The sequence below is a fragment of the Xiphophorus hellerii genome, chromosome 11, assembly GCF_003331165.1.
Source record: "Xiphophorus hellerii strain 12219 chromosome 11, Xiphophorus_hellerii-4.1, whole genome shotgun sequence".
NCBI lineage: Eukaryota > Metazoa > Chordata > Actinopteri > Cyprinodontiformes > Poeciliidae > Xiphophorus > Xiphophorus hellerii.
This window is the reverse complement of record NC_045682.1, coordinates 14156666-14171502: the sequence shown is the minus strand read 5'-3', so window position 1 is coordinate 14171502 and position 14837 is coordinate 14156666. Positions and strand designations below refer to the sequence as shown.

The window sequence follows — 14837 nt, the reverse complement described above, 5'->3', positions numbered from 1 at the left end:
TATCAGAGGCAGGCTCAAATAAAAGAGAAGGCGCGTATAGAAAAAGAAGCTGCGACTCTTTATTTTGTATCCAAGCCTGCGCTAGAAGATGTAATCTGCACAAGCTTCAGCAAGCCCACTCTGATCTAACATGATTTGGCCTGAGCTTCATGAGAAAACAGAGACTGATGCCTTCAGAGCCACCTGGTTTATAGAAGCTGACATTCCAATTCAACCACCTCAGACTTAAAGTAAACAGAAGTCGGGGCGCTGTCGTTCGGCAAAGTGTTCAGATCGGCTCTGCAGCTGCAGGGTTTGTCATTCATGGCATTCATGACATCAGCTATAAACAATCAACCCATCTTAAATGTTCCCAGAACAAAGGAGGTGATTTTGAAAGGAATGAGAGTAGATTTATTAGTGGAGAAAAAACAAAAACATCTTTACCTGATGACGGTGCAAGTTATTTCGTGACAACCTCAGGTCTATACGGGCATGTACTTAAGTAAAGTTAATCCAAGTTTTATGAGCAAAATATTTCCCATTTATAAAGACTTCTATAAAAGTCATTTATAAGGACTTTCATAAAGGGCAAAACCAACATGTTTGCTTGCAGTCAGAGTCAAATAGAAATCTTCCTGGAGAAAAACTTTCAGAAAATTAGCACTTTAACATACAACAAGAGCAGACCTGCAGCATGTGCTACATCCAAGAAGCACTGAAAACACGACAAGCAGGAGAACTGCACTGCTGAGCAGTGTGTTGTGCACCATGCACATTTACAACACAGCAGACTGCAAATGCAACACAAAGAGGCTGCAAAAAGGGGAAACAGAGGGAGTCTACTTGACAGAAAAGATGATGCAAAAGTAACCTTAAAGGAAGGCAAGACAGGAAGTACCCAACTTAACATTAATGCAAAAGTAATTCATCATACCATATTAGGATTCACAAAGTTTGATTTACCTAAATTGATTTCAGCTGGGTTTCAGGCATCGAATGAAAAAAAAAACAACTGTTCGTCTTTGTTTGCTTATAGCCACACCTGTTTGGTCCAAAATGATTAAATGTCATTTCAGCAAACCTGTAAATATGACATTATAAAAATGTGTGACACATAGTCCCTTACAAAGCTTTTTGACCAATTGTTGACATTTTGCAACAGATTTGTATGTATTTTTGTGAGATTTTATCTGATAACACAAGGAAGCAAACAATTTATTTACTTTTAGAAACTGCAGTTTTAGTTGAATCTAACCAAACGTTTGCTGTGTCCTCTGCACCGCAAATACGACTTTACCGTTCAGGAGTGTCAGATTAAATCAGGCTGGATAGAAATTGGAACCACTTTTCAGATTTTTACGTGTAAAACAATTTTAATCAAGCGTCATTTTCCATCCAGTTCGCAATTATGCACTCATTTGTGTTTGCTTTTTGCGTAAAATCCCAATAGAAACACTGAATATCAGTTTTCAGGCTGCAGTGATGAATCTCAATAATCACCTTTTAGACAAGTGTATTTAATTTGAAATCCATCTGTTATGTTTAAAACATTTCTGGTTACTTTTTGTTTATACTTTTAACTTTGTCCTTTCAGCAGATCTGTGCTGCTGAGATGTTTTCACTTTGCCAAAGCTTTTAATAAAGGTGTAAAAACAGGAACACATCGTCAGCCTGAAGAGGAATGCACTCTGCTGCCATTTACTGGCATGTCAGAGGCTATAAAATTGGCCCTTAGGTCAGAGAAGGAGGAGACGTTTTTGACTTTAGAGATCCCAGTTTGAATCCTACAACTTTCTGGGAAAATGAAACTAGGTGGCCGCGCTAAAACGTTTTTAATCCTTCAGCACCTACTGGGCACAGAGCTGCTAAAGTCCACCGTTCCTGCTGTACCAACAGGGGACAGATCATCCCTCTGATGAGGTCATTCAAAGGTTTCAGATTGATCCAACTCATGTGGTTTCAACATTTGTTTTTCACCCATGTCAGAAGCGGAAGGTTGCAGAACAGTGCGCGGGAGGGAAGATAAGAAACCATCTGTATGTGACTTCTGCAAAAACTTCCATACAAAGACGTTTCTCGGTGATTTCAGTGTGGTTCTTGGACTGAAACTAATGCCACACTTAGTAAAGTCAAAACATTAGGACTCTGAGTGACGCAGTGGAAAAACTGTCACACATCACAGCAGATCTCTGGCCTCAACCCTTGACTGCCTGGCTGAAGCATGAGAGCGAATAACGTCCTATTTGCTGCTTTAGCGCCTCCTACTGGTTGCTCTCACGAAGTCTGTGTCTGTCATACCTGCTCCTGAGGCACACGATTACTGAAAATGTACAAGAGTTAGACAAGAATTAACATTTGGAAGATTGCAATCAGTTGACTGGCCAAGCCTTCATAGCAACACCAAGTCATAATATTGATGAGTTACAGTCAGAAAGAAAAGGGGAAATGAAATCAAGAGAATAAAATAAGCACAACAAAGGAAATATATATATAAAGGCCACAAACCAGTGTCATAAACGAGGACATTACCATTAACTCACAGCAAGTGGAGTTCTGGGCTTTTTATGACTATGTGCAACAGATGGGGATGTTCATCAACGGTCACCAAGCAACAGCTCAACAGGCTGGAATCAAGAGACGATCAGCTAGGGTAAAATGTTAAAGGGAAGTTAGTGAGTAACATAAAAATAGTGTCAACAGATGTATCAGAATAGAAATACCTTCTGAAATCGTAAAGGATTTATCGACACTTGAGGAATCTGTTTGAAGAACAGGAAGTAAATTTTGGCCATATAATAAATTTTTGCATGTACTGAATGATGGCACTGGTTGCATCAGTACAACCGTAATGGCTACTATGGAGACTTGTTGACCATTTGGAGTTGTTTTAATTTCCTTTGTTAGTCTTTGTATGCATGGTGCTAAAATAAGTTTGGGTCCTCATCTACAATCGTTTATACTCGCCTATCTGCACTCCAAGCCGCAGATAAGATCCAGTTTAGCTCAACAGTTGTATTTTTGTGGATCTTTGGGAATTTAGATCATATTTAACAGCGAGTCTGAGGTCCTTTTCCACAAATTCATCCCGTGTTTGACCTTCCTGCTGGTGTGCATGTTGTTAGAAATGTCATACTTAGTATCAGCTTGGAAAAACTTGCTGTTCCAGTTAAAGGCCAAACTCAGTCTGTTTATTTTTGTGATAGTGGGTCAGAAAAGGGTTTTCCGGACGTTACTCGGTGACATTATGAGGTTACATTACTGCATGTAGTCTTCGGTGAATGCAGTAGCAATGCAGGAAAGAAGACTCGTATTGCAGAGCTGCTGCACAGAGGCGTCTTCACAAAATAGTTACTGAATTTCCTCAAACCCTAAAACTATTCATCTCTACTTTTGTTCAATCACAAAACTGCCACATTTTTGAGAGGTTTTGCGTATTTTGTTGGCTGGTAAACGTGATGAGGTTTCACCGTCTACATCACAGGTGAAACTGATGTCACATGCGACGCAGATGGAGCTCTAGAGAGCCCTCATGTGGCTGATGTAGGTAATGACAACTCACAGCAAACCTTCAGATCTCAAGGGTTAATCATTCGCTGACACTAAAACATTAAACAAAAACTCTTTATGAATTCTCGTTCCTTTATCGGCTTGTATCATGACAAGAATCTCTTTTTATTTCCTCATAAATTATATATTCAGGTTGTGGAATTACGACCTGGGACAAATTTTGGTTTTAAGTTTTGATCAAGAAATCACTTTACAAGAGTTAATGCAAAATCTTATAAGAGCCATCAAATACTATTGCTTGGGGAAAGACACTAAATTTGCTTACTTTCATATTATATTAAAAAAATTTTCATCCCTTAAGTGTAAAGGTGGGGGAAATTTGAAGAAGCCATCTTTTAATTTGAAACAAACATTTTCAAACACATTTAAACAAGTCATGTAAAGGTTTCAGCAAATATGCAGATTTGTTTGTTCATCCATTACACACAGATAGTTCAGGGGGGGTTTTGTTCATGTTTTTGCACCCGAAGACGATACACTTTGCATGTATTACATTTAAGAATGCATTACAGTGGATGATTCTAGGTCCTAAGCAGATCTGCCTGCAGTACTGAAGACAAAAAGTAAAATATATATTTCAGTTTTTAGAATCAAAGTTGCTTCAAAGGGAGGTAATGCCGAACTGTAAGCATGCTAGTGTAACTTTTTCCAAATATTGATAGGAAATTCATTTCAAACTGAGCAAATATTCCCCAAAATCTCATAAAATTTGTTATTTGGCAACGAGGCAGGCTTTTCTGCTGAGATTACAAAGTTATCATTTCCTATGTGTAGACAGAAGAGAATGCTAAAATATTTATTGTAGTCTGTTTTAACTCTGAGGGACCTTGGACATTGGGCTTCCTGTATTTGGCTTTTTAAAGTCTAAAACAACAAAAGCTCTAACTGATTATTCCCTGCCGTCTGAAACATGATCTTTCTGTGAACAGAGCATGCACTAGCTGTTAGGGTTTGCGCGCGTGTTGACAGACTTAGCTGGTCATGCACCAGAGCCCTCGAAACGGGACAAACCAAGTCCCACTGGGAAGGCGGCGGGCCACACTTCCAATTAATGGGAGACACATCAAACATGAGGAAAATGGTTTATTATCTCTGTGTTTTACAACGAGGCAGCCATCGTGATCGCCCCTGCATGCCTAACTGTTTAATGAGGCCAATTAAAGATGAATCGACAGCGCCTCCGAGTGCTGCAGAATCATTACAGCGTACGACAGATAAACTTGGTGAAAGCAAATTAATCCAGTAATGAGGAACTCTCTGACTAAAAGAGAAGAGACAAGGAACAAGCAAAGGGCCTTATTAGTGTCTCTGCCAATTTGCTTCCCTGACAAAACGGTTCATTCTGGTGGCGACTGTAACTCATTCACGCTGTGCTGCGCACAATAAACCTGGACCTTTTTTTAAAAAATATTATTATTAGAATCAAATTACCCAGTCATGCGAGATATCACGATTTTCCAATCAGGAGCAGAAAGCCCAGGGTTGGATTCCTCTTTACTGGAATGTTTTAATTCAGGAACATGACAAGCCATAACAGAGCAAATATCCCACAATCTGACGATCCCTTAAACACAACAAGGCTCCTTTCTACACACACAAACCAGCACCAGACTCGGTGTACATACTTAAGACACACACACACACACACCCCCACACACAATTTACATGCAACACACACACGTGCAAGTGCATAAAACAGCAGTAATGCCGGACAACTCAAAGTGCAACAGGAGCTGCAGCATTACCTCACAGACAAATTATTCTGTATGTTTTTTTACTGGTGATTGCTTTTAGCATTTAGAGTGATCTTATCGAATATAGTTCCACCTTTTGCCTAAAAAACACTTGTTAGCAAAAACGCAATGAACAGGTCACAGGAAGTCATTTACATGTGGGTCAGGAACAAATAAATCAATAATGAATAAATCTGACTGGGGAAAAAAAAACCAGAGATAGACAAATATTTGTGTGTATTAGTAAAATATGTTGAAACAAACAACAAGGCATGGGCCGGATACCAAAGTCTAGGTGCACTAGGATTTTAAAAACCTATCAAAACGACTAATTCCATCATATCAATCCTGTGGTTGAAAGTCTCTTTAAAGAGGCTCCAGAGAATGTGCTTTATGGACTATATTGTGGCACAAGCTCGTCCCACTGCTGGTCAGCTGGCTGAAAGACTTATTCAACCATTAGGGGAAAAAAACTAATTTGGGAAGCGTTTGCACTAAGAACGCTGAGCAGCTGACTGGAGGCTGTAGTGGAGTAGATAGCCACACTAAGCACCCAATATCAGTTTATTATTCTTAATTTACTCTTCAAAGAGCAGAAAAGTGAAAAGATATAGCATTCTGAAAAATACAACAAAATTTATTTTTGATCTGATCTGTTTATGCATCAGAACAACAAAAATGTTGTAATATAATTGTAATAACAGGTAATTTTGTGTAGATAAGAACTATTTTCTTTCCTTTTTTTCCCTTCTTATTTGTGTGCTGTGGAACTAAAACAAATGAACCGGCACATGTCTATATGTCAAACAAACTGCACACAGGAGGAAGAAACACACAACAGGAGAAAAACAACAGTAGCAACGACTACATACATACTTTTTTTTTATCTTTGTAAGAGCAAGCAGTACATTTAAATCTGTGCCCATACTGATTTTAAACGCACTTACAAAGATGTTAAATTACTATTTAACTTTGTGAATACGATGTAAATCACTGTGCTGGATGGGAAAGAAGCTTCACATTTCACAGATGGTGTTTGGAAGACTGAATGCCATCGTGTCACTAATATGGGAGTTTGCAGGATACTGGTTGGCTCTGTGTGTTTAATTTCTAACGACACAGTCGAGGTTCACTTTAGCACACATGCTGCTGCGCTAGCATCCCGTTTGACCATGAGTAAAGCAGTGACACATTCTGATGAACGTCCAAATGCAGCTTCTTCCAATTCTTTACAGGAGTTTACAAACACTCATCGTTGGTATCAGTGTGATTTAGTTTTGGATTGCTAGTTCTGCGTTTGAACACTTCTCTCTCCAGAGTCAAATGATAAAACACACAACTACTGTGAGCTTTAAAAGGTAAAGAAATTGGTGCTTTGCTTTAATTTCATGTGGATTGTCTCCATTTAACAGATTCAGAACTATACATATACCACAGTTTCAAATATATACATACGATTTATATTGCAACTGTACGTGTTAGTGATGTTTTTGATCCATTTTTAGACACCAAGAAGTTTACAATAGAACGTAAACCTGAAAGGAGGTCTGCGGCTTTCCAAGTGACTGGATGGCTTTACTTCAGATCGCTTAGTTTGCTCATCAAAACAGTCAAAGGTGAGGTAATGAAAATTTAAAAAAGATTTTTTTCTTCATTTTTCCAGATTTAGATTTATATTCAGAACTACAGCTCAATGTCAGACATTGTACAATGTTTTTTTTTTCCATCTGCATCTGCAGTGAATTGAACTTACAGTTTCCTAATGCAATCAGTGTCTATGTCGGGCATAGCGTCTTCCTCCACTCCCAGCTCTCTGCTCTAGATCCCCTTCTCCTACTCCAAGTCAGACATTTCTCCTGGTGGACTCACAGCCCTTAAACCAGCGACGCCCTTCTCTCCTCGGGCGTCTCCTCCAGTATCTGAAGCAGCAGGTCGCTGAGAGGCTTGGCAAGGGTGTTGTAACCTGTTGGAGTCAGGTGGAGGTAGTCAAACATGTCCTGGGAGCTGATGGACCCGTCGGAGTGGAGAAATTCGTTGCTCACGTCCAAGAACAGAGCCTGGCCCAGCCGTGGCAGCCAGGAGCGCAGGAGCCTGTTGACTGCGGCATTCTTCTCCCTCAGCGGGTTGGGCTGCTCTCCGCGGGGTAACAAACCCTCAACGGCACAAAAGACATGTCAAACTTAGAGGACTTCCGTCAAGTCGTTCAAACCTGTGCATTCACAGGTGTCAAATGCTGTTCTACATTTCTCAAATCTGACATCCATTCTTACTTCTATCAGATGAATCCTATTTTTAGTCTGCAGCCGTTGCTGCTTGTAAGCACAGCTTGAATTTTTGACATTACCAGATACCAGAGGGGGTTGGAATATCCACGAAGTCGTCAGGAAAAACAAAGTAACTTCTCCTGTAATTTAGGGTTTGGCTTTTCAGGATATAATAAAACCACTGAGTTTTTATCCAGATTCTAAATACATTTCCAACCCATGTGTACAAAAACACACAACAGGTTCCACACAGTCACTACTTGAGGCGCATCAGTAAAGTGTATTTGATTAAGTGATCATCATCAAGTGTGACCACGTCTATATAAGCAGGGACACTGTGAAATAATGGACTTCGTGTAAAGATAATTGTGTTTGCCAAGTTGGAAAGACAACAGCAATAACCATAGAGTCGAAACTGCTGCTGTCCATCATGCCTGTCACGATAAATTCTGATGGACAATAAATTGTCCCAGAAATTATTGCGATAAGCGATAAATTTGTGTTTCTGAGCCCATTCTCAAGTAATGCAATGATAATCTTCTCATCCAGTCTCTTGTTAAAGTAATTTTTTCATGACAAATTTAAGTACAGTTTCTCGATAATCCATTAACTTTAATTTCTAACAAACACTTAACACTGGAACTAAAAGACCTTTTAAATATCCAAAATAAATAAATAAAAACAACAAATAAAATGAATACTGAAGTCTCTATAAACAAAACTGTCCTTCACAAAAAGGGGCTGGTTGAAACCAAAGTACCAGACTCGAAACTTTTGCCATCCAGTTTTTGGTAAAAAGAGAGAAAAAGCTCTCAGACCTACAGTATCTTCCTTGACTAATAATAACTCCAATAAAGACCACCTGAGCAACAAACATGTCTGCAAAGACACAGGGATCCTTGTTAACGTCTAATCATTTTTCTATTCTAAGTTTTTAAAATATTATACTTATAGGCACGCCTGGGTTTGTTTACAGGAGATTTTGTATCCTGGTGCTTTGCAATAATGCATCGTTGTAGTCACCAAGAAATGTTTGGAAATGGCCTTCACCCTCACTATAACGATCTAGGCTCTTTCTATGGTGCATGTCTTTTTCTCTTTTTTTGGAACAAACGTGAGAGTAGTTCAAGTACCATTGGCCCTCTGCTAACCACAGTCTCTTATGCACGGTTCAATGGTGACTGATTAATCAGGGGTGGTTGTGAAGGTTAAATGAATGTTTAGGTGTTGTTTTAAAGCAAATTGAATGGTCACATTTGTTTTAGAAGTGAAGAAAGAACACGTGGTCTAACAATTTTGGCCTTGTCGCTTTTCCGTTTCCTTGTTACAGTTCAGCACATCGAAAAAAATATACTGATCAAACTTTGTGGAGACTTTGTCTTTGTTCTTTTGGAAGCAATGGAAGTATGAACACTTTTTTATTATAGTGGCTTCCATGAAAAATACTAAGAGTTTTGTGTAATTTCATCAAGAGCAGGGACTTAGGAATAAATCACTACAGTTAGCTAGCCCATCAAGAGCGGTAACAAGTTTATAAATAAACTAAGAGCATCCACATTAACTTATAAACTCACCAGGACAACAATCTTAGCTTTGGGAAGGCGATTAGTGAGTAGTTGTGCGATGGCAACAATTCCTCCTGCAACCTGCTCTGCTGTGTGGTCGTGATTGTTGGTTCCCACCCACAAAACCACCACCTTAGCAAGAGCACAGAGAGTCAGTTTATTACTTTCCACAAAAGAAATCAGGCAACACACTTGATAGAACAACCGAGAACAGTCTCTTCAGGGGGTTTCTTGAATACCCGTATAAAAGCCCAATGAGCTTTAGTTTTGCTTTCCCACCTTTGGGCGGATGTTCTCTAGCTCGCCGTTCTGCAGCCTCCACAGCACATTACAAGTGGTGTCACCGGCTAGACCAAAATTAAGTGCATGAAGAGGAGAGAACATCTCCTTCCAGATCTAGGGAGCAAAAGAAATCTCAATTTTACATGAAATTACGGCGAGAAAATAAAAATAAAACAAGAACATGTCTGTCAGTCATTTTATCACATTGGTAGCACAAACAGCCTCTGCACAACATGCTGCTTCCTATTAATTTAATGAAAGACAAATAGCTTAACTTTACTGCAGCAATCATATATGACAGAACAGTGTGATGATAAAATAAAAGTAACATGAAGGAAAGCACTTTTGAGTGATTCTTACCAAATTAATTTGGAAAAATTAACATATTTCCAAATTAACATTTGGAAATATGTTAATTTGGCAGAATGTGTATGTTTAGCAAAACTGCTAAGTAGATCAAATATCCAATGAAAACAATGCACAAAGTTTGCCTCACCTCATACTGCTCCATTAGTTGCACCATTGAGTCCCCTACAAAAAGAACCTCTGGTTCGCCATCTTTGCACTCCTGCACAAATCTTGTATGCTGAACACACACACATGCACACCCCCACACGCGCACACGCACGCACACACAAAGGCTGGTTACTGCTGGCATAGATGTGACTGACCACATCCACCTTCTTCATGTTATGTACAATGCTTTTCAAAAGCCTTCATATCACTTCTATACCTTGAAACTGTCTAAGTTTATTTCTTTGGAGTACATTTTTATTTAACTCCCTTTACTCTGACACCTCTAAATAAAAAATAGCAAGCAGGCTTTCAGAAATCAGCTGTGTGTATTTAATTTTATTATAAAGTATTTCCCCGGTGTTCATAGGTTTTAGGGACAGCAGGCGCTCCCGAATAGCTTTAATCCATGAATACTTCAGACCCTTTCAAAAAGCACTTATGACCGACTATTTTAATAATTCACACAATATATAGACCACAATATGCATTAGTATGCACAGTGGAAATCTTCTTGGCATTAGTGCAGAAGCTAAGATATATGGTTTTCCTTGTCTCACGCTTTTGGATTTACAACCAGTCACTGGCAAGAAAACTGAATGCCGCTCCTGGATTGGTTGCTTTGCGAACCAATCCAGCATTGACCACGAACACCAAGGAACACACAAGTTGTGAAGAAGTTTAGATTATGAAATGGCATCAAAATCTGTTCACACAAAAATGTAAAGCGTTTCCCAAAACGGCATGTCTACACTGTTCTATCTGGGTATTGATGTGTGGTAGGATACTGTGATGAAGGAAAAGATGGGTGAATCGTAATCGATATACCTTTCGCAGTATTCACTGTATACAGTGTCGCAATTACACTACGCTGTTCAGTTTTCTTGACATTATGCAGGCCTGCCTTTATGGAAGAAAGATGTTAAGTTTGACACAAGTTATGTAGGAGGCACAGCAAACATGTGGAAAATGGTGTTCTGCTTAGATAAAGCAAAAATTGAGCTTTTTAACCCTTCATGCAAAAAAAACAAAAAAAAAAACATCTGGGACAGAAAACTAACACTGCGAAAATACAGTATAAGTGGTACAAATAATTTTGACAGGCACTATTACTGAAGTTGAGGATAAGCATCCTGTGACATCATTTTTTGTCAATCAGAGCAGCAGGGAGATGAGAGTGATCTATCCGAGTTAGAACAAATCCTACAAGCTGATCACAGCCAGGACCCGTCAGGTTGGCCGTCTGATCGAGGGCTTGAAGCAAAGCAGGTTGTCTTAGTTGTGCAAGCTTCAGAGGATTAACCTTGCAAAGACCTGCCAGAAGGCGCCACTAAACAAGCTAGATTGACTGTTGCACTGAAAACACACAAGCCTTAACACTGGAAAAGCAGACTCTTCAGGATTTACAGGATCACAGGACAGATGAATTGCCGTCTTACGATCATTTGAACATAAACACATGAACAAGTTTAACACCACGCCGTAAAGCATTTAGCACACCATTATGAGTGCAGAACATACCTGTGACATCCACCGTCCATCACCCTGTCGATCCTCGACTGGCAGAGGCACTGCAGCTGGGTTCAGATCACCACCACTCATCATGCAGGAGGAGACCCCGCCGCTGGTTAATAGGTTAAACTCTACACCAGTCCGTGGTTAACGCTGGAAGATAAGATGACTGTCTGATTGTGGGTTCAATTTGATTAAACAGCTCTAGTAAACATTAGCATGACGCTGCAGCTCTCAGCAGCGGAGCAGCCAGACTAGCATAATGATACGGATGTAGGCGGGTATTTAGAGATCACACAGTAGATCGCATTAACTCTGTTGGGTTGCGGTTTATCTGACGTTAGCGTGTTAGCTGCTACGAAGCTAATGACCCACGACAGCGTGACAGACACGCCATTAAACAGAACATGTCAAAAAAAAATCACGGTAAAATGTATCCGAAGCACCACCTGACGCTGACAGGGTGTGATACCGCTCCTGTCAGACCCGTAGTTCTTCAGCCACGGCTTAACTCGAGCTCTGTGCTGTTGTTACCGGTTAGAGAGGTTAGCTAGTAATTAAACTGGCAAACAGTGGGTGTGTCAATAAGGTAAACTATGCCGTGTCTGGAGAACTCCGGCGGTGTTGTGTCGAATCTGGTTTCCCTTTGAGATGCCTCCCTGCCATTTGCGCTTCTTTACACTATTTTACGGCCGCGTTTTTCCCCCCTCAACACTCACAAAAGTTTATATTGGCGCTGTCCGAGCATTATGAATTTATTTATTTGAAAGCTAAACAAGGCACATGCTACGAATATTATGTACATTTCCATTTTTGTAAAGCTAACCGTTAACATTTAAAGATAAATATTTCGCTTAACAATAAATAGATCTTTTAAACAAAAAACGACATTTATTCATAAAAAATATTTGGTCAAAAGAATATAATTATTATTTCGTCAGCACCTGTTAGTGAAAACAAAATCACTGATGAATAGTTCGTCCAGTTCAGAGACACTCGAGTACACATCCCGTTGCCGTAAAACACAGTATAGAAGCGCGCGGCTTTAGCTGGTAGAAAACACATCTTTACGGGGGAATTCAGCTCCTCTCTGCACCTGCAACAGTCGAAAGAACCAACATAGAGCTGATAAAATTACTCCCTGAGCAGAGCTTTACAGGAAACCACATCAACAGGTCAAAGTCAATAAGCGAATATATAGATGGTAGCCTAGCAACCACACATTTACCTAGCAGTAATCGTGGAGGTTTATTTGAGACCGCGTCGCATTCGCCTGAAAGGCCAGAAAAAGGGAATAAATCACTACAGTTATCTAGCCCAGCCCAGGAAAATCCGCGAGGGTTAACTGATCCAAAGCACCGTCAGGATTTATCCACACATCACACGAGTTTTTAGCTGGTGCTAGACTCCAAACAGCGAGTTTGGTTCAGTCATGAAATCCTAAAAGTATTTTCTGCCATCTCACCTCCGCTCACCGGGCGCATCCATTAACGTCAGCCGGCGGATAACCAGGGAACAGACGGTGTGGGAGGAGATTACCTCTTTAACGGAGACTAAACCTTTTACCCGGCGGAGGGAGGGCATAAACGATATGTCATAGCGACTTGGTCATGTCATCAACCGCTGTGCATTGTAGTTTCAGTTCATAAAAACCTAACGTTTTTACAAAGAGCATGAGAGGGTAACACCAGCGACGGCTAACACTATTAATATTCCTATTCCTCCCTCTCATTCTTCCACTACTACTACTACTACTACTACTAATATAATAATAATAATAATAATAATAATAATAATAATAATAATAATAATAATAATAATAATAATAATAATAATAATAATCGTCATCAAATGAGAGCTAGTTGTTAGCCTGTTTTTGTTTTGGTGGCATGTTTTCCTTCATAAGTTTTTTAATTAGTTTATTTTCCAATTAAAGGCCATTGTGAAGTTCAATAGCCTCCATAAACATCCTGCTGCAGTCCATTAGGAGATACTGAGTTTCTTTTTCACTGAGCTTAATTATTGTCATCTTTATTTAAACATTTACCCTACATAGCTCAAAGCTTGCACGGTATGTGAAAAAAAATCTGTAATATCCCGGTAACATAACACACAACCTTTACATCTAATAATGTAAAGGTTGTGAGGGTTATTTCAAGAAGCTCACATGTATTCCAACACATGAAAAAAATTGGTATGATCTTGGTTTCTACAGCACCTAAAATATAAAATATTCTATTACAATTTTGTATCTGCTTTTTTATACAAAATGCAATATGAAATTTTAATTACATAAACGTTTTAAATGACAGAAAAACTCACAAAATCACTATAAGACTTAATATAAACAGCTACACACACAAGTTAAATCATTCCCATCTATCATTATTAAAATAATTGTGTATCAGTATATTTGATCATAATATACTGCATATGTATAAAACAATATTAGTTGCATTAATGTAGCAAAAAGACAATAAAGTAACAAATAAATTGTTGGGGGAAGGAACTGAATCAGCATGGCAAACACATTTAATGATGCAGAGCTCATGTTTGATATGATGTTTAAAAAAACAGATTTAAAAGATAAAATGTTCCTTTAAATTCCCAAATTTCTCCTCTCCATCAGAAAATCCCAAAGGAGAATTTTTCTCATCAGTCCATGACATTAAGAAAACCATCAGCATCGACGTGTCCAGGAGAAATCAATGTGCATCCAATTCAGTGGCAGCAGTTCTTCATTAAGTCCACAAGGTGGCTCTGCTGGGACTTAAACAACCATCGGGTGGTAAAGGCAGCTGGAAAGATCACGGGAAGGAGTTTCCATCCATCTGAGATAATAACATCCGCTGCCGCAAGATGCTCACATGGACTGTTGTCTGATTAATAAATAGTCCCTTTCCTAATTATGAACGCAGCTGTTGTGTGAAAACCTGTTTGTTAGAGTTATTAGTAGGCAAACCGCATCATGCAGACCAAACAGCCCAACAAACAGGTCTGGATTAAAGTAGTGGAGAAGCTTCAAGAAGGATTGGGTTATAAAACAATCCCATAAGCTTTGGATGTTACGTATCATTTCTCTACTAAATCCTAAACTTGGACGTGCCAAGTTCTGGAAAGGATTAATCAGAGAGGTTTGTGGTTTTACCTTGACATTATATGAAAACCTGCAACAAGTCTGAATATTGTCAAGGGGATAGCGGAGCTAAAATACCTGATGAATCATTAGACACATCTGGATTAGCATCATATTTCCACATTTTCCTCAAACAAGCCAATATTTAACGTCAAACAAACGTTGTATTAGTTGTTAATACACTGCTTGAATAATAATCTCATCCCAACACAGCCCAGTCCCTCTGTTGACTCCTGGCTTGGCTTTAAAGTTTATTTTTGGTACCACTAGTGACCACTAGATG

At 39.2% G+C, this 14837-nt stretch overlaps 1 protein-coding gene across 5 annotated transcripts; it reads right to left on the bottom strand.

The window, feature by feature from the left end:
- Window positions 1-4615: 4615 nt before the first annotated feature.
- Window positions 4616-12063, bottom strand: pafah1b2 (platelet-activating factor acetylhydrolase 1b, catalytic subunit 2). Of its 5 annotated transcripts, none has more exons than XM_032575697.1 (6): window positions 11868-12063; window positions 11428-11571; window positions 9890-10003; window positions 9391-9507; window positions 9121-9243; window positions 4616-7435 (listed from the first exon to the last, which is right to left on the bottom strand). In XM_032575697.1, the coding sequence occupies exons 2-6, from the start codon at window positions 11509-11511 to the stop codon at window positions 7157-7159; spliced, it is 717 nt and encodes a 238-aa protein (XP_032431588.1). In that variant the 5' UTR covers window positions 11512-11571; window positions 11868-12063; the 3' UTR covers window positions 4616-7156. The 5 variants fall into 5 exon arrangements, with proteins under 5 accessions (XP_032431588.1, XP_032431590.1, XP_032431587.1 ...); XM_032575699.1 differs by having other exon boundaries at window positions 9890-9979; window positions 11868-12062; XM_032575696.1 differs by having other exon boundaries at window positions 11428-12063.
- Between the last annotated feature and the right edge of the window lie 2774 nt (window positions 12064-14837).